General features: G+C 44.2%; 1 protein-coding gene and 1 long non-coding RNA gene across 11 annotated transcripts in view; one reads left to right on the top strand and one right to left on the bottom strand.

Moving 5' to 3' along the window:
* Positions 1-646: 646 nt before the first annotated feature.
* Positions 647-2,196, bottom strand: LOC113879877. Its single transcript, XR_003507502.1, has 2 exons — positions 2,111-2,196; positions 647-1,662 (listed from the first exon to the last, which is right to left on the bottom strand). It is a non-coding gene; the product is annotated as an uncharacterized LOC113879877 (long non-coding RNA).
* Positions 2,197-2,359: 163 nt separating this feature from the next.
* WDR20 (WD repeat domain 20) overlaps positions 2,360-21,944 on the top strand; it is a 64,815-nt gene continuing 45,230 nt past the window's right edge. For 3 of the 10 annotated variants that reach the window (XR_003507300.1, XM_027520628.1, XM_027520631.1), the window contains exon 1: positions 2,361-2,666. Coding sequence is in view for 7 of the 10 variants with exons in the window: in XM_027520628.1 (XP_027376429.1) it covers positions 2,418-2,666 (249 nt within the window). In the remaining 3 variants the exon portion in view is untranslated. Of the gene's footprint in view, positions 2,667-21,944 lie in introns of all 10 variants that reach the window. The other 7 variants (XM_027520632.1, XM_027520629.1, XR_003507299.1 and 4 more) reach the window with 5 other exon arrangements.

Raw genomic sequence — 21,944 nt, forward strand, 5'->3', positions numbered from 1 at the left:
GCCTTGGGTACCCTGTGGGGGCTTTTCCCTCTGCTTGGTCAGCTCTACCTAGATCTTCCCACGGCAGGGCAAAGAGCTAAGGGTGATAGCAGAAGAGTTTGATTGGAATGGAGGAATCATGCAAAACAGAGAGTATGGATAATCAAAGTCATCGAGAGTTTTGGGGGCAAAATAATGTAATATCTAAAGCACTGTTTTAAGAAAATTAACTTAGTAGCTGTCTATTCGAGGAAAAGTTGAGAGAAAAAAAGTGAAATGAAGGAAAGGTATATTGCTAAGGAAAGCTATATTCAAGAAGCTATAATGACTCAACTTTGAAGATGTGGATAAGATTTAGAGGCTAACAAATCTGAGACACAAATCCACGTAAAAATGCCTGGTTTGAAACAGAAATCAGTCAGGCCCAGTTATATAAATTTGGTGTTATTTATTGAATTCAGTGTGTAGCAGGGTAAATGAAAAGAAGAAAACTATTAAAATTTTCAAAGGATTTGGATGGGACAAAGTGAACAACCTATTATTACTGTGATCACAATCAAATGTTAAATTTATATAGAATAAAACCTTAATAGAAGCCTAAGATTATAGGTATTATTGGTAATCGAAAGTTGTGGTTAATTTGAGGGTTAATTTCTGCTAGCTTAGGTTTTTTTTTTTTTTTCCCTCCAAGAAGTATTATTATGCTTTCCCCCCTTGGTAACTAAGGAACACAGTTGAATTATTTTTAGACGATTCAGGATGTCACTATCCTTCAAGGAGATTATACACATTTTCAACGTAAAATAACATGGTTACAAGAAATTGGGATAAATACATGGGACCCAGAATACATTGAGGCATTTATAAAGACTTCTGATGCCTATTCGACTTTCAGCAAAAGACATAATAACATCGAAACAATTGTAACACAAAATTTTAGGTGTTTTAGGAATCTATTCTTTAAGTAGGATTTTATTCTAGAGCTTTTCTGCCAACATGCACATCGGATATGGGATGTTAGCGTCAAACGCATTATTACATCAGTGACACCGTCTGCACTGGCATCTGCTTGCTTTGTGATACATAAAATGTTTATGATTTAAACTCTTCTTTACAACTTAGCTCCCTCTACTTCTTTTGTGACCCTCCATCTATGATTTGGACTGAGGGAACAGAACATTGTTGGTGTAACAAATGTTGGCCTCGCACTCCAACTCCGCAGTCTATTAGAATGTTTATGACTTGAGAAACTCTCTTACTCTAGTGCAATATGCAAAGAAACCCAAGGATAAAAGGTGATGGTTTAATCCGCGTGCCTACTTTACAATCGAGACCTACTACAGCATATCCCCACAACTACGCGGCGTAAACCATTCTGCAGATTCCACTTGAGCCTGATAAAAAAAATCAACAGCCTCCAACTTTATGGAAAGCTCTTAATGAACTGTGGCGCAAGAGAAGGCAATCTTGCTTCGATTCAGTATCTGGTTCCCCAAGTCATTTCCCCGACCCGACCCCTCCCCTTTTCTCTAAACACCTGTTGGAGATACACTTAAGAAACAGAAGCGCCGACACAACCTGCTTTCCTGAAATTAGCCAATGCTCACCGCATATAGGTATGCAGATATTTGACTAGCAAACACAGATGCTACGTATCTGTACGTCCTCTCCCCGGCAATCCGTCTAAAAAAAAAGAAAAAACAAAAGGGTGAAGCGGCAAGCTGAGGTCCTTCAGTACCTTGTCGGAAACGGACTCTGGGAAGCGCAGAGGGGCTTCCTGACTCGCGCCTATACGGTCGCGCGGGGCAGTCTAGCGGAGGCTCAGGACAGGGCGGCCCGCCCCCTGCCAGCCTCGGGGCTCCCCCGCGCCCTCCCCTGGGTCAGAACACTGGGGCTTCCGCGCTTGTTCGCGGTGCCCCACGCGCCGACCCCGACTTGCCGGCTGCCGAAGCGGCTCCCTTCTCAGCCCCTAAAGGTCTCGGGACCTCTCAGGGCAGGGCCCGAGGCAACTGAGGAGGCCGTCCCGAATTTGCCTCAGCGCCGCCGACCGCAGCCTGGCCGCGGCTTCAGCTAGCCTGGCTCAGTCCAGTCAGCCCGTCCGCCCCTTCACACGTTCGTCGACCCCGCACACCTCGCACCACAACACCTGCGAGTCTCTGGGGTCGCGCCGAGGCCGCGCCCGGCAGGGGGAGGAGCCTGCGGACGCCCCGCCGCGTGGAGCGCGCCAGGTGAGCACGCCTGCGCAGTCGGGCCGTAAACAAGCCCGCCCCCTTCTCCTCGCCGGCCTCCGCCGGGCCGGCTCACGGGTGGGAGGGGCCAGAAAGAAGGGGCGGGGGCGTGGGGGGGGGGGAGGGAGGAAAGAGCGAGAGCCCCGGGACGGCGCCTGCGCGGTGGGCGTGATCCGGGCACTTAGGGCAGGATGAACGCTGCTTTCCAAGATGGCGACGGAGGGAGGAGGGAAGGAGATGAACGAGATTAAGACCCAATTCACCACCCGGGAAGGTCTGTACAAGCTGCTGCCGCACTCGGAGTACAGCCGGCCCAACCGGGTGCCTTTCAACTCGCAGGGCTCTAACCCTGTCCGCGTCTCCTTCGTAAACCTCAACGACCAGTCTGGCAACGGCGACCGCCTCTGCTTCAATGTGGGCCGGGAGCTCTACTTCTATATCTACAAGGGGGTCCGCAAGGTACCGACCGGGGCGTCAGCGGGACTTCGCCCCGGCGTGGGCAGAGGCCGGGGGCAGGGCGGTGACAGCGGGGGGCCGGGGTGGCCGCCGCTCTCACTTTGGAGTGGGCCGGCAACTCCACCGGAGTGCTCCTGAGGAAGGGGGGATTCGGGAGGAGGAGGGTGGCGGCGGCGGGGGCGGTGGAGTGGGGCCGCGGGGTGCGGGGCTCGGCCCGAGAGGCCCCCGGGAACGTGTGGGGCCGGCTGCCGCCCCTTCGGCGGGTTTGTCAGGTTCTGACACGGCCGGGGAGCCGGGCCTGCGAGTCCCCGGAAGAGGTGGGGTGGCCGTCTGGTCGCGGCTTGGGCCGCCTCGCCTCCCGGGGAGGGTTGCGAGTCCGGCTCTGGGTGAGAGACCAGGGGCGGCTGGGGGCAGATCTGTAAGGCGGAACCCGGCCGGGAGGCGGAGGACTCGGTCAGAAATGGACCGGCTCGGCACCGAGGGCCGCCTCACCTGCTGCCGCACCGCCACTCACTATGAGCCTCTTCTGCTGTTAGCACTTGGCCGTTTCCAAAAAAAAGAAAAATCATCCGAGGGAGGCCGGCTGTCACTTGTCTCCGCGGAGGGAACCTTTCTCCTGAGAGATTGTTAAGGGAGGGGTCATCTTGTCCCTTACAGTATGGAAAGGGCTGAGGACCACACTTGGGAGTGGAGGAGATGTTTTCAGTGAACTGAGCTGGTTCTTAGGGATGCTGTATGAGCGTGCCCAGATCCATCCTCGTCCAACAAGTCAGACTGTATGTGCCCAGCAAGGGAGGGATATGCCTTAAAAGCTGCTTCACAAGAACCATTATTCTGGGCGGGCGATTTTAACAGTAATTCTGGCAAGCATGTAATCATCCTCTTAAAGTATCTCTTTGAAAGAAGCAACTTATTAGAACTTTTCTTTCATTGGCTACGTAACTGTGTTCTCATTGAGAACTGCTTACTTTTGAGATACGCCGTCTGGGAGTTCACTCTTGGAAAAATGAGGAAATTAATGCCTCCCCCCCCCCCCCCAGCACCTGGGCGTGGGAAAAGGTGTTAACAGATTAATTTATAAATGGTCAGTGTGAAAATAAATTGTGTGTATTGAAGGCTGAACGTTTCCCCGGATATACTGTATCCAGAAGCAGTGGGTTTTTGCTTGGTTACAGGATCTAGGAACGTGGCAGTGGTATCTAGATGGAGCAGGTTGTCTCATTTGTTCCCGGTGAGCCTATCTGTTCGTGTTTGCGCTAAGTGTACTACTGTGTTTGAGGTATCCTGTTATAAATTACCGCAGGGAAATCGCTTGACTTTGTTGTTTTGCAGAATTGGAAAAGTCTGAAGTAGTTAGTAGTCTAGGAGTTGAAGTTTTTAGTCCTACCCTCAACTTTGTCACTGACTTGCTGGGTGACCTTTGACGAGTTTCTTAACTTCCATCTGCAGCTCTTTAAAACAGAATATTGCAGGACAGCTGTTGTGCAGCATAGCCATTGTGGTTTTTAGTATTATGACTAGAATGAACTTTAAAGGCCCGAAACATTCAGTAGATGTAAAATACAGTTCAGATAAGCGTTAAGAGCATCTGTCACACAGGAGCGTTTATCTTGATATTGATGCAGTGACTGAAAGGATCAGCTTTTTCTCTGAAAATAAGTTTAGAATTTTAAGTTGTTAAATTGATTTACAAAAAAATTTAAAAGTGCCTAAAGCTAAATATATTAAGTTACTAGTGTAAACATTACCTTAAAAAATTTTTTTTTCTTTTAAAGTATGCTATTTTTGAAGCATTCTAGTGGCAAACTGTATCTGTACCTGGTAGCTCTGGTTTGTATCATAAAAATAGGTCTCTTGCCTGGAAGTATCATAATGGTGCCTACTTTTAGTCCTACTCAATGAAGGATGAATTAGGAGATCTTTTCAAAACTACACCAAAAAATTATTTTAAACAAGACAAATCTTAAACATGTAAATTTGCCTTCAGCTGTATAATTTACTTGAGCACATTAACTTTTCTGTAAAATTTCATTTTCATGTGGTAATATCTTGTAGATACATTTGCATTATATGTTGGACATTTAAGCTCTTTTCTAGCCACTGTAATTTTTTAAAAAAAGCATGTCCAAGAATGAGTTTGCATTTATTTTTATTTCTGAATATAAGTGATTGTTTTTATGACTCTGTTTTCTGATTTTAAAACACAACAGATACTTTTCCTTAATTAAAAAATCTTAATTAAAGGTAACCTTAAAAACTTCAAATTTTACTTTTTGGGGTTAGGAATTATAAATCTGTATTTGACATTTCGTCGTTTTGACTCTTTAAAATTTTTTCCTTTGGGGCATATGAAGTTTTACAACAATTAATCAGATTATTTACATCGTTTAGAAGATTTAAAGTTGGATGAATACATTCAACTTAAATCTGACTGTGGATCTTTTATTAAAGTCTAGTTGGTTTATAGTATAATATTAGTTTCAGGTGTAAGGCATAGTGAGGCAGTATTTTTACAGATTATACTCCATTAAAAGTATAAGATAATGGCTATAATTCCCTGTGCCATACAGTGTATTCTTGTGTCTTGTTTATTTTATACATCATTTGTATCTCTCATCCTGTACCTGTAACTTGCCCCTTCCGCCTTCCCTCTCCCTTTGGTAACTGCTAACTTGTTTCCTCTGTGAGTCTGTTTCTGTTTTACATAGATGTTCCTTTGTGTTATTTTTAGATTCCACATACAGTATGTGATGTCATGCAGTATTTGTCTTTTTCTGAGTTACGTCACTAAGTGATATTCCCTAGGTCCCTGCACACTGCTGCAAATCTGGGTCTTCTAAAGACCTTAAATTATGAACTCTGTACTGTCATTGCTGAAAGCAAGGGTGGGGTCCTGGGGAAATAGAGTAGATGAGGAGGTAGTCAAAGACCTAAGCTGAGGAGTGTGATCTTGGCCCCTTGAAAACACAGGTCAGTTGCTAGAGCTGAAAGGGACCTTCAGTTTACAGAGTCTCACCCCTTTGGAGAAAGCCAAGGCTAGAGAGGATGTGCAAACTGTGAATCAGTTTTTTTCTCGAGGTAAAGAATTCATGACAAAGAAGCACAACTGAATCTAAACAGCTGTCTTAGTGAGAAGAGACCTATCTAGCTTTTTGGTTGCACAGATAACCGTATACTTCAGGCTCTTCAGAATTTACCCCAGCATTTTGCCCTGTGTAAGCTTATTGAATCTTCCAATCCTGTTAGGTAGATGAAGCATCATTTCTTTTTGGAACCAAAGTTCCGAGTAGGGTTTCTTGTGTGAAAACATCTAGTTTTATAAATTTATTTTGCTGAACTAAAAATAATATGGACACTGATTTAATACTGAGGGTAAACTCATTGTTTCAGCAAAGATTTAAGTGACAACTATGATAATAATTCTACTCGGCAAGGTAATGTGGGATACCCAAAGACGAGTGAGACCCTGCCTTTCTCCCCCAGAACTTTCAGCTACTAGCTTTCTTTATGCATTCTTTGGTTTCCTTTTTTAAAAAAAGAGGTTTTAGGATAAAGATGCCAAGGTACTGGGCTTGTTGTACCAACTCTTTGATTTTATGGAAATCTGTTGTAGCATAAATGAGAATGCCACCACTCAGATCCCTGCTTAAACATCACTTCTCAGCATATCCTTCTTTGAATTCCCAGTCTAGATCAGTTTTCCCCATCATATGTTTTTATAGCATCCTATACTTTGTCTTTCTAGAACTTTTCTCAATTTGTAATTCTCTATCTCTTCTAGAAACAAAGCTCTCTTAGAATGGAGGTCTTTCTGTTTTCTCTGTCTTCCTACATGAAGTAGACCCCTACAGTTAAATTTGTTGAGTGAATGACTGGGTAAAGCGTCTATGCCCATCTATGTCCTACTTTAAAAAGATGTTTAGAGACTTCCCTAGTAGTCAAGTGGTTAAGAATATGCCTGGCAATGCAGGGGCCCTGGGTTCAATCCCTGGTCCAGGAACTAAGATCCCACATGAACTGGAGCAACTTAGCCTTCATGCCACAACTAGAGAGAAGCCGGTGCACAGCAACAGAAGATCTTGCATGTGGCAGCTAAGACCTGATGCAGCCACATACATTAGTTTAAAGAAAGATCTTTAGGTGCTGGAAGATGTATCCAGTTTTAGGCCTAAAATTACCATGTATCTTTAGTAGCTCATGTCTTTTAAAAGACATTTTTATTTTATTTTTTTTTAATAAAAAAAAAAACAAAAAACTTTTTTTTTTTTTTTTTTTCTGGACTACACAGCTTACAGGTTCTTAGTTCCCTCATCAGGGATTGAATTCAGGTTTCCGGCAGTGAAAGAGCCGAGTGCTAACCACTGGACTGCCAAGGATTCCCAAAATGCATTTTACTTTATTAAAAACTGACAGTACTTTTTCATATTTCTTTTTCTTTATTGTTCATTTGGCCGCACCAGTTTTCATTGCAGCAGACTGGGTCTTCCGTCTTCACTGTGGCGTGTGGGATCTTTAGTCGCAACCTGTGAGCGCTCAGTTGCAGCACATGGGATCTAGTTCCCTGACCAGAGATCACATCTCGGCCCCCTACATTGAGAGCCACCAGTCTTAACTACTGGGCCCCCAAGGAAGTCCCCTCAAAAGATGTAATAAATTTGTTAGTTGGTAACAAATTTCTCTCTATATATATATAACTGGGAAATTATGTAGCAAGAGACAGTAAAGTGGTAGAAAGCACCAAATGGTGCAGGTTACTTTTGATTTGCTTCTGTCAAACCATGTTACCTACCAGACCTATGTGCTGTCAGACAACTTTTCAAATTTTTAAAAAATATTTTATTGAAACATAATTGATTTGCAGTGTTGTATTAGTTTCTGGTATACAGCAAAATGATTCAGTTATACATATATGTCTATATACTTTTTCATATCCTTTTCCATTATGGCTTATTATAGGCTATTGAATCTAGTTCTCTGTGGAGGACCTTGTTTATCCTAATTTATGCCTTCTCGACCCCCCCCCTGTAAAATATTAGTTTGTTTATGGTTGCTCTGGGTCTCCGTTGCTGTGCGCGGACTTTCTCTAATTGCTTTAAGCAGGGCTGCTTTCTAGCTGCGGTGCTCTGGCTTCTCCTCCTCCTCTTTTTGCAGACCACAGGCTCTGGGTGCTCAGGCTTTAGTACTTGCGGCTTGGAGGCTTACAGCATGTGGAATCTTCCCAGACCAGGGATGGAACCCATGTCTCTGCCCTGCATTGGCAGGCAGATTCTTAACCACGTGGCCACCAGGGAAGTCCTCCTTCTTTTTAAATTGAATCAAACAAGTATTTAAAGCTACACTCAGAATTACTTAACATTCGAAGCAAAGAGCCTTTACATTTTGCCCGCCATCTTAAGATTCTGGGCCATCGATGTACTGTCCAGAGATTGAAGCAATTCTTACAAGAGATGAAAAGTAGAATTAGATGGTATCCAAGGCCTTTTTGGTAAAGAATCTGCCTGCAATTCAGGAGGCCAGGGTTCGATCCTTGGTTTAGGAAGATCCCCTGGAGAAGGAAATGGCAACCTACTCCAGTATTCTTGCCTGGAGAATTCTGTGGACAGAGGAACCTGGCGGGCTGCAGTCCATGGGGTCACAAAGAGTCGGACTAAGTGACTGACACACACGCAAGGCCTTTTCAGTTCTTAAGATTGTATGATTCCGTGCCCAATGATTTTTGAATGAAAATTTGTCTTTGGGGAAATGTCTTCCTGACTTGGTTTCATTGACTACTTTTTGAATGGGAATTGGGAAGAGTGGGGTGTGTAGTGAAAGCAGGTTGAACATACAGTGATTCTAGGTCTTTATTGCTAGAAAAAGCTTGGGTACTCACCATGCTGAGATGAAGCTGGGGTCAGAAGGTCAGTTAATAATAATAGCCAAAATGTTTTTTGAGATGGAGTTATCCAGGAGAGTTATGGGTTGACTTGAGAAACAATGAGTGTTCCGTATAGGAAATATCAAAGTCTCTTTGTCAAAGACTGCAGGACCACCTGTTGGTGACCGGGGGATTCATGCTTCATGTGGGAGGGTGAACTACATGCCTTTTAAAGCTTTTTATCCACAGACTAGTTTTAGATACTAGATTGCTCTAAAGAAGGTCATATTCACACCCTTCTCCCCATTTGTATTTTCACACCATTCTGCTCCCCATTTATTATTTAGAAGAGGCTTAGAAGTTCAGAATTTTTTTATATCAAATTCACTTTGAGAAATCTTATACTTAGTTTAGTAGGGCACATAAGGAATTGAATGGAAATCTTTTTTTTCCCCCATTAAGGGCTACTTAATGACTTCTGAAGTATTCATATAAAGATTAATTTGACTATAGAATCATCTATACTGAGGGTGAAGCATGTTCGTTTATCGCCTAAAGCAGGCTTGAGAAACTTGCATGTGATACCTTGGTTCCCTTGGCCTTGAAGAGGAGGATGGTGCTGATACTTGGAGAGGCTCCATGGGTGGATGTGAGCCGTGGTGAGACGCTCCCAGAGCGTGTCAGTGAGAGCCAGGAGCTAGGATGAGTGTCGTTCTTTCAGCAAATATCTGTGGGGCGCACCTCCCAGATACGTGGTGCTAGATCTGTCTTTGTTGTCGTTCAGTCGCTAATTCACGTCCAACTCTTTGCGACCCCATGGACTGCAGCACGCCAGGCTTCCCTGTCCTTCACTCTTTCCAAGAGTTTGTTCACACTCATGTCCATTGGGTCAGTGCTGGGCGTAGACAAAGTCTATGCCCTCAAGAAACTTACATCACCTGTATGTATTATTGTTGAGTTAATCATCTAGTAATTTCTAGTGTTTATTGTATACTGGTAAAAAACTTGAGCAAGAATCAAAACGTAGTGGATTTTGTCGCTGACTAGTTTGGCTATAGGCCTAAAGAACCTCATTTTTAAAATAAACGTAAAGATTTTCATAGTCTGGTATTGTCTTAGAGACCATTTTAATTTATATCTCAGCTAGGTTAGTTTGTGTAGAAATATGAAATGTGGTCCTATTTGTTAGGAATAGACATCAAAAATAGAAATAACTTTATTTGGTAGACATTCCCAATTTTCATTTTCAGTGCATTTAAAATATCAATGACAGGTTATCCTCTGAACATCTGACATCTGTTTTTCATAACAGAGTACAAGATGTGTCTTGTTTTGAAAAAAATAATCCTCATTCATCAAGCGTTTTTTGCTGAATTGCTATATACAAGTTACTACTATCTCTCGTGGGTGACGTGAAGGTAAATTAAGATACTTGCTATCTGTACGGAGCTTGTATTTTTGTCTTGATGATTGTAGTAGAAGTAGAAAGTGTGTGCTCGTCTCACGGCACGAGCAGCACACGAGTCCGATGGGTTCAGGGGCGAGGGTGACGTGGGGGAGTCTTTCTCTGCCTAGGGGAAGAATTCTGGGTTGGGTTTCACATAGATGATTGGGCCTGAAATGTGGTGTACGGATCACATTTTTGTAAATTCCAAAATGTGTAGCCTTGTATTTCTGATTTCAGAAATGCTTTGTCTTTACTTCTCATTGACCCTTAGTTGGCAGTTACTCTTACCTTTTCTAACCCTTTCCACTTATTTGTTATTATTACTTTAAAATTTTTATTGGACTATAGTTGACTTACAGTACTTTGTTTCAGGTATTCAGCAGAATGGATGTGTTACACATGTATCCACTCTTTTTTAGATTCTTTTCCCAGATAGGCCATTACAGAGTATTGAGTAGAGTTCCCTGTGCTATATAAAAAGTCCTTAACTAGCTGTGTTATATTTGGTAGTGTGTATATGTCAATCGCAATCTCCCAGTTTATCCTGCCCCCCAGTCTTACCTTTCAGCATTTTTACCAACTTCACTGCTTCTCTGACAATTGGTAATTTGGAAACTGAGTAATGTTGGTTCTGTTTTGTAGTATGGAATTTTAAACAGTAGGGTAGATGGTATTAATACTAAAAACAAGTCAAATCAGCCTGTGCTACATTAAAAAAATTATATTGTTTTATTTTGTTTTTTATGTAGTATAGTTGCTTTACAATGTCGTTAGTCTTTTTGTTTTTCATTTTAATTTTTTGGCTCTGCTGGGTCTCTGTTGCGCTCTCTTCCTGCCCTGAGCAGGGGCTGTTCTTCAGTGCGGTGCTCAGGCTTCTGGTTGCAGCGGCTTCTCTTGTTGCAGAGCTCAGGCTCAGTTGTGGTGCACGGGTGTAGTTGCTCCGCGGCATGTGGAATCTTCCAGGATCAGGGATCCAACCAGTGTCCTCGGCATTGGCGGGCGGGTTCTTATCCCCTGGGCCACCAGGGAAGTCTTGTGCTACATAACTGTAGATTTTTATGAGAAAGAAGCAAGAACCATTCATGAGGAAGGAATTTTAAAGGTTTTTATATTTTAAAATTAAGAATGGGAATATTTTTCACATATTTTCAAGTAACCATATTGTAGTTTATCCCTGTGATATTAAGCTGTTTTTCCGTCGGTTGGTTCATAGCCAGGCTCACCATTGTAGGGGGTGGGGTGGAGTGGGGTAGGTGGGGTGTGTGTGTGTGTATGTGTGTTCCTGCTACAACAGAACTGGTCCAGGTGCTCATTCTCTACTTTAATCTTTGCTTCAGAGGCTCTGTCTTGTCTTAATGTTTCATTTAATAAATGTTTGAGTGGTTTTAGGGGCTTTCTTGGTGGGTCTGGTGGTTGAGACTCCGAGTTTGCACTGCAGAGGATGTGGGTTTAATCCCTGGTTGGGAAACCGATTCCACATGCCTCGTGGTGCTGTCAAAAAAAATTTTTTTTGAGTGGTTTTATGTGAGAAGCAGTATACTGGACTCTGGGAAGTCAAAGATGTGTAAGTTGATCCCTGAGCCCAGGAGGATTATCATCCAACCAAGGAGACAAGATATTCACACACTTCCTCTTTCAAGATTCCAGTGCCTGCTCTACATTGTTGTTGAGACTGAACCTCTGTGGTCAGGGAGCTGACAGTCCAGTAGGAGGATAAATGGCTGTTCATTCATCTAATATGTAATGGACCTGTAAGCCCAAAGACAAGTAAGACATGGTCCCTGGCCTAACATGACCGTAACCAGGTGTTAAGATTGATGAACGAGTGGTGGTGAGATGTATGGTGTCTGCTATTTTAGACAGTATTCACTTACTGGGGCTCTTCTTTTTTATGGCTACAGTGTGAGGCTTGCAGGGTCTTAGTTCCCTGGCCAGGGATTGAACCCCAGGCCCTTGGCACTGAGAACACAGAGTCCTGACGCGACTGGACTGCCAGGGAACTCCCTGGGGCTTCTTAATCTGATCAGAATTTAGGAGGTATGTCAACCTAGATGGGGAGAAACATTTTACATCTTTATTTTTAACTGAACTTCTAACTGAGTTCTAATGTGCTCTTCAATTATGAACATGGGCAACAAATCACGTAGTAACAGACCTGTGACTTATCACCAGTGAAAACCACAGGTGTTTGCATATCACATTATGGCTGTTGCAGAATATCAAACATCATTTATACTCATCACTACTTTGAAATTACAGTAGTTAGTGGATCTGCTACTAGAACCCGTTATTCAGTGTGAAATAAACTTTAAAAAATCCTAAATTTGTTTAATATAGTATTACTATTAATATAATCGATCTCTTTGTCATCTTTTTTTTTGGATCTTCGTTGCAGCGCACAGGCTCCTTGTTGCCGCGCGTGGACTTCGCTCTGGGGGTGGCGTGTGGGCTTCTCGTTGCAGTGGCTTCTCTTGTGGAGCGTGGGGTTTAGAGCTCGTGGCTTGGAGTTGTGGCTCACGGGCTTAGTTGCCATGGGGCATATGGGATCGTAGTTCCCAGATCAGGGGTTGAATCCATGTCGCCTGTGTCACAGGCAGACTTTTAACCACTGGATCACCAGGGAAGTCCTTCCTTTATACTCTTTTGTATTAAGAATATTATTATGAGGAATCCATGGTACAGAAAGTTTAAGCATCCTGAGCAGATAATCTTGGCTTGCCTTCTTCAGAGTATTGTATGTGATTAAATGTGAGGAGGGCAGCTGGTTTCTTCTGTCGGGTGAGCTTCGCTCCGTGAAGTGGTCTCTGTGGCGCCTCCGGCCGGTGGTATTTACTCAGCAGCTGAGTCTAGGATTCTGAGTCGCGGGTTTGAGTGCTGCGTTTCGTTGTCCTCCTCATGGTTCTGTGCCCTTGGTGCCCTAAATAGAGGGAGAGGTACAAGGTGGACTGTGTTTCTGTTGGCTCCTGGAGTGGATGATTACAGTGTGATGTTTCCTTGTCTCAAATGCAGTGGGAACTTAGGTTTTAACAGGCTACATTTGAACTGAATTCCGACGGGTGGACGGGCAGAAGACGGAGAGGACTCTGAACGAGGGGCCTGGGAGCCCAGCGCCTAAGGATGTGGCATTTGATGGCTCCTCCTGAAAGTGCTGAGCGGCTCCTGAGGGTTGAAGCTTGTGCAGGTTTTGGGAGGACAGGGTTATATTCCTTAGTGAGTGACGGTTTAATGCTGGGTATATCCTAGCTTCTAGAACTTTCAGTATGATTTTTTGAAAGTTTTTTTTTTTTTTTTTTTTACTGTATTTTCATTCTTTTGATACTGCTTCTGCAGGAACGGATTAGTCCTGTTTTAGTTAGTCCTTACAGTTCCTGGAGTGTTATCCTCTTCCAGGACTCAAGCCATCAGATCGTGTCATGCCAGCCCTCATTGGACTCTCCCCACTTTCCTTCGGTTCTCAGTGATTCTAACTCCTGCCACCCTGCTGCTCTCTCCAGCACACTCCTGTCTTAAATGCTGTGACTAATAGTTTTAACTCCCTTTGCCCACACACTCTGTTCTATCCCTCATTGAATCCAGTTCTACAGCAGTCATGTTGTTATTCCCGCCATCTTGAAAAAGGAAGGGAGAACCCTTTCTGGCCCCCACCCACTCCCTACAGGTTCTTTGCCTGGGGCAGCTTGTTGTTGTTCAGTCGCTCAGTCCTGTCCAACTCTTTGTGACCCCATGGATGGCAGCATGCCAGGCTCTCCTGTCCTTTAGTATCTCACAGAGTTTGCTCAGACTCATGTCCATTGAGTCAGTGGCGGCATCCAACCACTTTATCATCTGTTGTCCCCTTCTCCTCCTGCCTTCAATCTTTCCCAGCATCAGGGTCTTTTCCAATGACTCAGTTCTTCACATCAGGTGGCCAAAGAATTGGAGCTTCAGCTTCAGCATCAGTCCTTCTGGTGAATATTCAGGCTTGATTTCCTTTAGGATTGACTGGTTTGATCTCCCAGCAATCCAAGGGACTCTCAAGAGTCTTCTCCAACACCACAGTTAAAAAGCATCAGTTCTTCAGTGCTCAGCTTTCTCTGCGGTCCAGCTCCCACATCTGTACATGACTACTGGAAAACCATGGCTTGGACTATACTGACCTTTGTCGACAAAACAGTGTCTCTGCTTTTAATACACTGTCTAGGTTTGTCATAGCTTTTCTTCCAAGGAGCAGGTGTCTTTTAATTTCATGGCTGCAGTAATTTTGGAGCCCAAGAAAATAAAGTCTGTCATTGTTTCCATTGTTTCCCCATCTATTTGCCATGAAGTGATGGGATCGGATGCCATGATTTTAGTTTTTTGAATGTTGAGCTTTTTTTTCCCCCCCAAATATTGCTTTTTTTTTTTTTTTGAATTTATTTAATTGGAGGCTAATTACTTTACATGAGTATTGAGCTTTAAGCCAGCTTTTTCACTCTCCTCTTTCATCTTCATCAAGAGGCTCTTTAGTTCCTCTTTAGTCTCTGCAATAAGGGTGGTGTCGTCATATCTGAGGTTATTGGTATTTCTTCCAGCAATCTTGATTCCAGCTTGTGCTTCATCCAGCCCGGCATTTCACATGATGTACTCTTCATAGAAGTTAAATAAGCAGGGTGATAATATACAGCCTTAACGTACTCCTTTCTTAATTCTGAACCAGTCTTGTTCCATGTCCTATTCTAACTGTTGCTTCTTGACCTGTCTACAGGTTTCTCGGGCAGCAGAGATAAGGTGTCTGATATTCCTATATCTTTTAAGAATTTTCCACAGTTTGTTGTGATCCATACTGTCAAAAGCTTTAGCACAGTCAGTGAACCAGAAGTAGATGTTTTTCTGTAACTCTTGGCTTCTTCTATGAGTCAATGGATGTTGGCAATTTGATCTCTGGTTCTTCTGCCTTTTCTAAATCCAGCTTGAATATCTGGACATTCTCGGTTCAGGTACTGTTGAAGCCTAGCTTGGAGAATTTTGAACATTACTTTGCTAGCATGTGAGATGAATGCAATTGTATGGTAGTTTGAACATTCTTTTGCATTGCCTTCTTTGGGATTGGAATGAAAACTGACCTTTTCCAGTCCTATGGCCACTGCTGAGTTTTCCAAATTTCCTGACATATTGAGTGCAGCACTTTCACAGCATCATCTTTTAGGATTTGAAATAGCTCCGCTGGAATTCCATCACCTCCACTAGCTTTGTCCGCAGTGATGCTTCCTAAGGTCCACTTAACATCGCACTCCAGGATGTCTGGCTCTAGGTGAGTGATCACAGCATCATGGTTATCTAGGTCATTAAGATCATTTTTGTATAGTTCTTCTGTGTATTCTTGCCACCTCTTCTTAATATCTTCTGCTTCTGTTAGGTACATACCGTTTCTGCCCTTTATTGAGCCCATCTTTGCATGAAACGTTCCCATGGTAACTCTGATTTTCTTGAAGAGATCTCAGCCCCATTTCTCAGCTACTTCTTGGGCTTCCCTGGTGGCTCAGAGGGTAAAGAATCTGCCTGCAATGCAGGAGACCTGAGTTCAATCCGTGGGTTGGGAAGATCCTTTGGAAGGAGGGCATGGCAACCCACTCCAGTATTCTTGCCTGAAGAATCCCGGTGGACCGACGAGCCTGGTGGGCTACAGTCCGTGGGGTCGCATAGAGACTGAGCGACTAAGCTCAGCTTACTGCAAAGCTCCCCTGGTTGTCTGGACCCTTCAGAGTGCGGTTCGCAGACCAGCGCCATCGGTGTTGTCACCCGGAGCTTGTTGGGCTTCAGAACTGTGTCCCGCTCCAGACTTACCGAGTCAAAATCGGCCTTTTACAAGAGTCTCTAGGTGACTCAAGGGCTTTGCTCCTGACTCAGTTGGTAGAGAATTCACCTTCAGTGCAAGAGATGCAGGTTCGATCCACGCGTCAGGAAAATCCCCTGGAGAAGGCAACCCACTCCAGTATTCTTGCCTGGGAAATTCCATGGACACCAGCGTCTGATGGCTACAGTCCACGGGGTCACAAGAGTCGCACATGACTGAGCCAGTAAACCACCAGGTGATTCGTGTGCTCACTAATGTTGAAGAGGTGGTGGTCGGTACAGCTTTCTCCAGTTCTTCCACTATCTCTTCACACTTAATCCAGTCAAATTATTGTATCTTCCTGCCCTCTATTGTAAGTGTCCAATTCACTGTGATTTTTTTTTCTAATTTACTAAGTTGTGCAACTATTACTATAATCCACTTTTAATACTGCAGAGATTGTTTTCAGTTTTAATTTTGTGTAAGTTTCAGTTGGGCTTCCCAGGTGGTGCAGTGGTGAAGAATCTGCCTGCTGATGCAGGAGACTCAGGTTTGATCCCAGGATCAGGAAGATCCCCTGGAGTAAGAAATGGCAACCCATACCAGTATTCTTGCCTGGAAAATTCCATGGACGGAGGAGTCTGGCGGGCTGCTGTTCAAATGGGGTTGCAAAGAGTTGGACACGACTGAGCACACACATCAGATCAGATCAGATCAGTCGCTCAGTCGTGTCTGACTCTTCGCGACCCCATGAATCGCAGCACGCCAGGCCTCCCTGTCCATCACCAACTCCTGGAGTTCACTCAGACTCACGTCCATCGAGTCAGTGATGCCATCCAGCCATCTCATCCTCTGTCGTCCCCTTCTCCTCTTGCTCCCAATCCCTCCCAGCATCAGAGTCTCTTCCAATGAGTCAGCTCTTTGCATGAGGTGGCCAAAGTACTGGAGTTTCAGCTTTAGCATCATTCCTTCCAAAGAAATCCCAGGGCTGATCTCCTTCAGAATGGACTGGTTGGATCTCTTTGAAGTCCAAGGGACTCTCAAGAGTCTTCTCCAACACCACAGTTCAAAAGCATCAATTCTTCAGCGCTCAGCCTTCTTCACAGTCCAACTCTCACATCCATACATGACCACAGGAAAAACCATAGCCTTGACTAGACGAAGTTAGTAGTAAAGTTTCAGTTACGCCCAATGAATAAATTCTGGAGGTCTGCTGCACAGCGTAGTGACTGTAGTTAGCAATACAGTATTGTGTACATCAGAACTGTTAAGAGAGTACATCTCGTATTAAGTGTTCTTACCGCGAAAAACAAAAGTGAAGTGACACAAGGAGATGTTGAGATGTGTCAGGTGCATCTGTCACCTTGATTGTGGTCATGGTATTGTGGGGTCTTGCATGTGTGCATTCAGGAAACCCTGGTTCAGTTCCTGGGTCAGGAAGATCCAGTGGAGAATATTCTTGGGCTTCCCTTGTGGCTCTGCTGGTAAAGAATCTGCCTGCAGTGCAGGAGACCTGGGTTCGATCCCCGGGTTGGGAAGGTCCCCTGGAGAAGGCTACCCAAGCTCATCAAATTGTAAATGTTTAACACGTGCAGTTCTTCTTATGTCAATTATACCTTTATAAAGCTGTCAGAAATATATTTCTTTTTACATTTTAATTATGTAAAACATTTACGGGCTCTAATATCCAAACTATAAAACATGATTATGTTCAGAGACCTCTAGCTTCCAATTCTTTCTGACCCCTTACTCCATTCCCTTCCACTCCCTATAATCATTTTATTTGTGTCTGACTCATCCTTCTGTTATAAGAATAAGATGACATTTGAGCAGAGATCTGAAGGAATTGAGGGAACCTACTATGTATGGTATTTTGCATCTTTGTGTTTTTTTTTTTTTTTGCTTAACGATATATACTGGAGATCTTTCCATATTAGTAAATCGAGAGCTTCACTCTTTCTTGTCATTGCTTTATACTCCATGCTGCGGGTGTACCCTGATTTATTTAACCAGATGACTCTCGATTGTTAATGTTTTTTAAATTACAAATAAGGCTGCAGTGAATAACTTTGCATGTGTATTATTTTGCATGGAGGCAGGTGTGTTTGTAGTATGTATTTCCAGAAGAGATACTTCTGAGTCAGAGGGTAGATCTGTACCTGTTTTTAATAAATGTGCATGTTTTTAATAGGTGTGGTCAAGCCTCTGTAGGGAGGCCTGCACTGATTTGTTCTGTACCACAGCCTCACCAGCAGTGTGTCCCCAGACTTCTGCATTTGATATGATAGGTGAGAAGTTAGTATGTTTGTTTTCTCCTTGTAGCAAGTGAGGTTGAACATCTTTTTGTATATTTAGGGTGAAATACATTTCCTTTTCTGTGAATTGTTTCATATCCCTTACCCATTTCTCTTTTGGGTTTTTGAACATCTTGATTTTTCTAAAAGGGGAGTTCCTTATACATTACGGAGGTTAGTCCTTTGTCTATGATAATAAATTAACAGGTTTTTTTTTTCTTCTCAGATTGTCATCTGTCTTGTAACTTTGCTTAAGGATGTGTTTGTATTTGTTTTTGCCATAAAGAATTTCCGTATTTTTGCAGTTAAGTTTGTAAATCTGTAAACTTCCTTTGTAATTTTGAGTCACAGTTTTAGTATTTAGGTATTAACCAGTTGCTATTCTCCAAGGTTTAAATAAGAGGGAAATTTTACATTTTAAAATTTAGGTTTAATAAGACTATGCTGGAAGCAAGAGATGAACATCAGAGTGTGTTGTACAAGAAACTGATTATCTATAGATAATGATTCACCAGTGATTTTAGGATTTAGCATACCTTGAATATATTATGATGTTAGGTATGTTTTGTTTTGCAAGTAACAGGAAGCCAAACTCATATTTAAACTCTAAAAGGGGGCTGTATTGGCTTATGACACTGAAAACCCCCGCGGTCAGGTGGGTTCAGGTGTGGGCTGATCGAGGCACCAGCTCTGTCTGCTGAGCGTCTGTGTACTCTGCTTTCCGCAGTGTGTCATCCTGGCTTTGGTGGCAGAACAGTGATGGGGGTTCTAGGGTTCAGTTTCTGTACCCCGTGGCCCACAGTGAGAGCCAACATCCAGGATGAGAGTAAACAGTTTTAAGCACTTTGTCAGAATAAGGACAGAATAAGGTTGTTTGTTTTAACACTTTGACAGAATAAGGTAGTTTCATAGAAGCCCCCAGCAAACCTCCTTTGACTCCTTGCCCCAAACTGGGTTACCAGCTCATTCTTGAGGCCAAGAAAATACGCGGTGTTCAGTCAATTGGGAGTCCTGACTGACTCACAACTTTCTTAAGGGGATTGGATTATATGATATCCTGATTGCTCTGGAGCTGCAGTGTGAGTAGATTCCAGACAGGAGAATAGGTCTGTAGATAGATACAGGGTGGGCAACCAGGAGGTGCAGGCTACACTGAAGTCAGGTGACCCAGACGTAGTAGACGCAGCTCTTTCCTCTGGAGAAGAGCTCGCGGTGAGATGACTCAGTAAAGCAAGGAACGCAGCATGCTGCAGCTGCGCGCTGAGCGTGGCTTGGGCTGTGCAGTGTTTCTGCGTGCTTTAGAAACCTGTTTCCCTTGCTCTTACTGTTTGACTGTTATGAGTGTTCTCCCACCTTTTCACAGTGTTGGAGATTTTTGTATGAATCTTTGTCTCTTTCACCAAATGGTGAATCTTGAGGGCAGAAACCATTTTATTCATCTTATATCCATTGCAGTGCCTGTAATTGTTGTTCAGTCACTCACTTGTGTTTAGTTCCTCTTCACTTTCTGCCATTAGGGTGATGTCATCTGCATATCTGAGGTCATTGGTATTTCTCCTGGAAATCTTGATTCCAGCTTGTGCTTTATCCAGCCTGGCATTTCTCCTGATGTACTCTGCATATAAGTTAAATAAGCAGGGTGACAATATACAGCCTTGACGCACTCCTTTCCCAATTTTGGACCAGGCGTTTGTTCCATGTCTGGTTCCGACTATTGCTTCTTGTCCTGCCTACAGCTTTCTCAGGAGGCAGATAAGGTGGTCTGGTAGCCCCATCTCTTTAAGAATTTTCCATGGTTTGTTGTGATCCACACAAAGGCTTTAGCGTAGTCACTTAAGCAGAAGTAGGTGTTTTTTCTGGAAGCCTATACATGGTAGGCACATTGTGTTCAATTTTAAATGAATGAGTTGGTTGAAATTGCCCTCTGCTAAGGACTTACTGGAGTAAATTCAGTAATCTCTCAAAATCCCTGTCACAAGACAGGCCTGGTTCGTGTTTGCTGCCAAAGCTCACAGAGGTCGGCCTGCCAACCCCATTTGCACTGGTTGAGAGGCTCTTAGAAATCAGTCACAGCCTCAGGTCTGGTGCTGCTAGAGTTCTTCAGGCTAACCCAGGAGGCATTTGTCTGGTGTCTTGATTGCCTGGAGCTCGTTTTGTTCCGAAACAACCACTTCCTTGTCTTGGTGTCTTGGAGAAGTGCTCACACTCTCTCTTCCAGTCCCTTCTTATGTCCCATTTAATTCTAGGAATTACACAACTCCTTACATTTTTTTTTTTTTCTCCTTCTGGATTTTGGAATAGGTAGGTGTACAGGTAGCTGGCAAAACTGAGAGTAATATTAGCTCAGCTATTAAAAAATAATGGGGGTTGTTCTTGGGGCTTTCCTTGGTGTGGCTGCAGTTTGCAATCAGATCTCAGAGGGTGCGGCACAGGTTGAGCTGGAAAGGCTCCATCAAGTCCCTGCACAGCAGGCTCTGGATTAAGCGTCCCTCCAGTTGCCACCCTTCCTGGCGTCCCTCTGGAGTCTCTGCCCTTGGACTCAGGCCACCTTTCTCTCTTCCTCGTGGCCACGAGCCGACTGCCTTGCTGTCTGTTCATTGAACGCCTTGGTGCCTGCCTCACAGCCTCCCTTTCCACTCCAGTTCTGGCCACCATGCTGGGTGGTTTCCTGTCCACTGCGTAACCCATCAGGCACCGTGGTGCCTCAATTTCTTGCCTTGTGTGTCCACCTCCTGTCACCTCCTGTAGTCCACCTCTGGCACTCCCTTTCAAAGTGACACTCTGAGTCTTGTCATCAGCTGAAACAGCTTTAGCTCCAGAATCACTAATCCAGATGGAAACACTTGTCCTTCTGCCCCAGTGTGACTTTGGCTCCCACTTCTTTGATTTCTCCAGCATATAGGTTACTCAGCGTCAAAACTGTTGGGCGCCGTGCAGCCCAAAACTTTGTTGACCTCTCAGCAGCAGTGGACACAGTTGATCGTCTTCTCTTCATTGAAGCCCTCCTTGTCTTGCATGACACTTAACTGTGACTGTCTTTCTCCTTCTCTGCACCACGTCTGTCCGGCCACTCTGCTTCACCTTTGTCTGCTCCTTCTGTTCTTCCTAGTCTCTAACTGGGTTTCCCTGTGGCTCAGTCCTGTTCCTTTTCCTTTCTTACTCCCATGATGTAGACTACAGATACTTCTCTGTATCTTTTGTTCCAAATTGTTTCTGCCTTTTCTCACCACCGCCCAAAGGGAAAAGTATTTATTGCAACAAGTTAATCCAGTGGGTATTCCCCAGGGAGCAGAATCTGTTTGTGAAGGCAGTTAAAGAGATGGGGGCCTCCTTGGTGTGGCCTGTGCTGCAGCAAAGCCCCGTCTCTGTCCCTGTCCTCTCTGGAGCCTCCTTGGCGGTGGCTTCTGCCGGTTCCTCCTGCCCTGCTGCCGTCAGCTTTCCAGGCCGTCTGTCAGCCGTCGTGGCAGGCTGCGGGCGGGCTGTGGCCCCTGCAGAGCGGGCCTGCCCTGGAGTTGCTGGGCTACCTGAGCTGCCATTCGTAGGCAGTCCCTGGCCGCAGTCACCAGCTGGAGCTGCGCCCCTCCTTCGTATTTCACCTTTTTTCTAGGACAGTCTTGTAAGAGTTTGTCAAATTTTGTTTCACAGAATTGGGTGTTCCTTTGCTTTCTGTTTTTTTATTAATAAGATCTATCTTTACCTCCTTTGTTTTCTTTGTACTTTCTCTAGATTTCTGGCTTGAAAACATAGGTTATTAGCCTTTGTTGCTTTTTAATGATGTGCTCAAACTGTAGAATTTCCTCCTAAGCGTTACTTTGTCGCCCGTGCGTTATGCATGTGGTGATACCGCCACTGTGCTCAGGCTCTCAGTTGTGTCCGACTCTCTGCCACCCAC

Source organism: Bos indicus x Bos taurus, chromosome 21, assembly GCF_003369695.1.
Source record: "Bos indicus x Bos taurus breed Angus x Brahman F1 hybrid chromosome 21, Bos_hybrid_MaternalHap_v2.0, whole genome shotgun sequence".
NCBI lineage: Eukaryota > Metazoa > Chordata > Mammalia > Artiodactyla > Bovidae > Bos > Bos indicus x Bos taurus.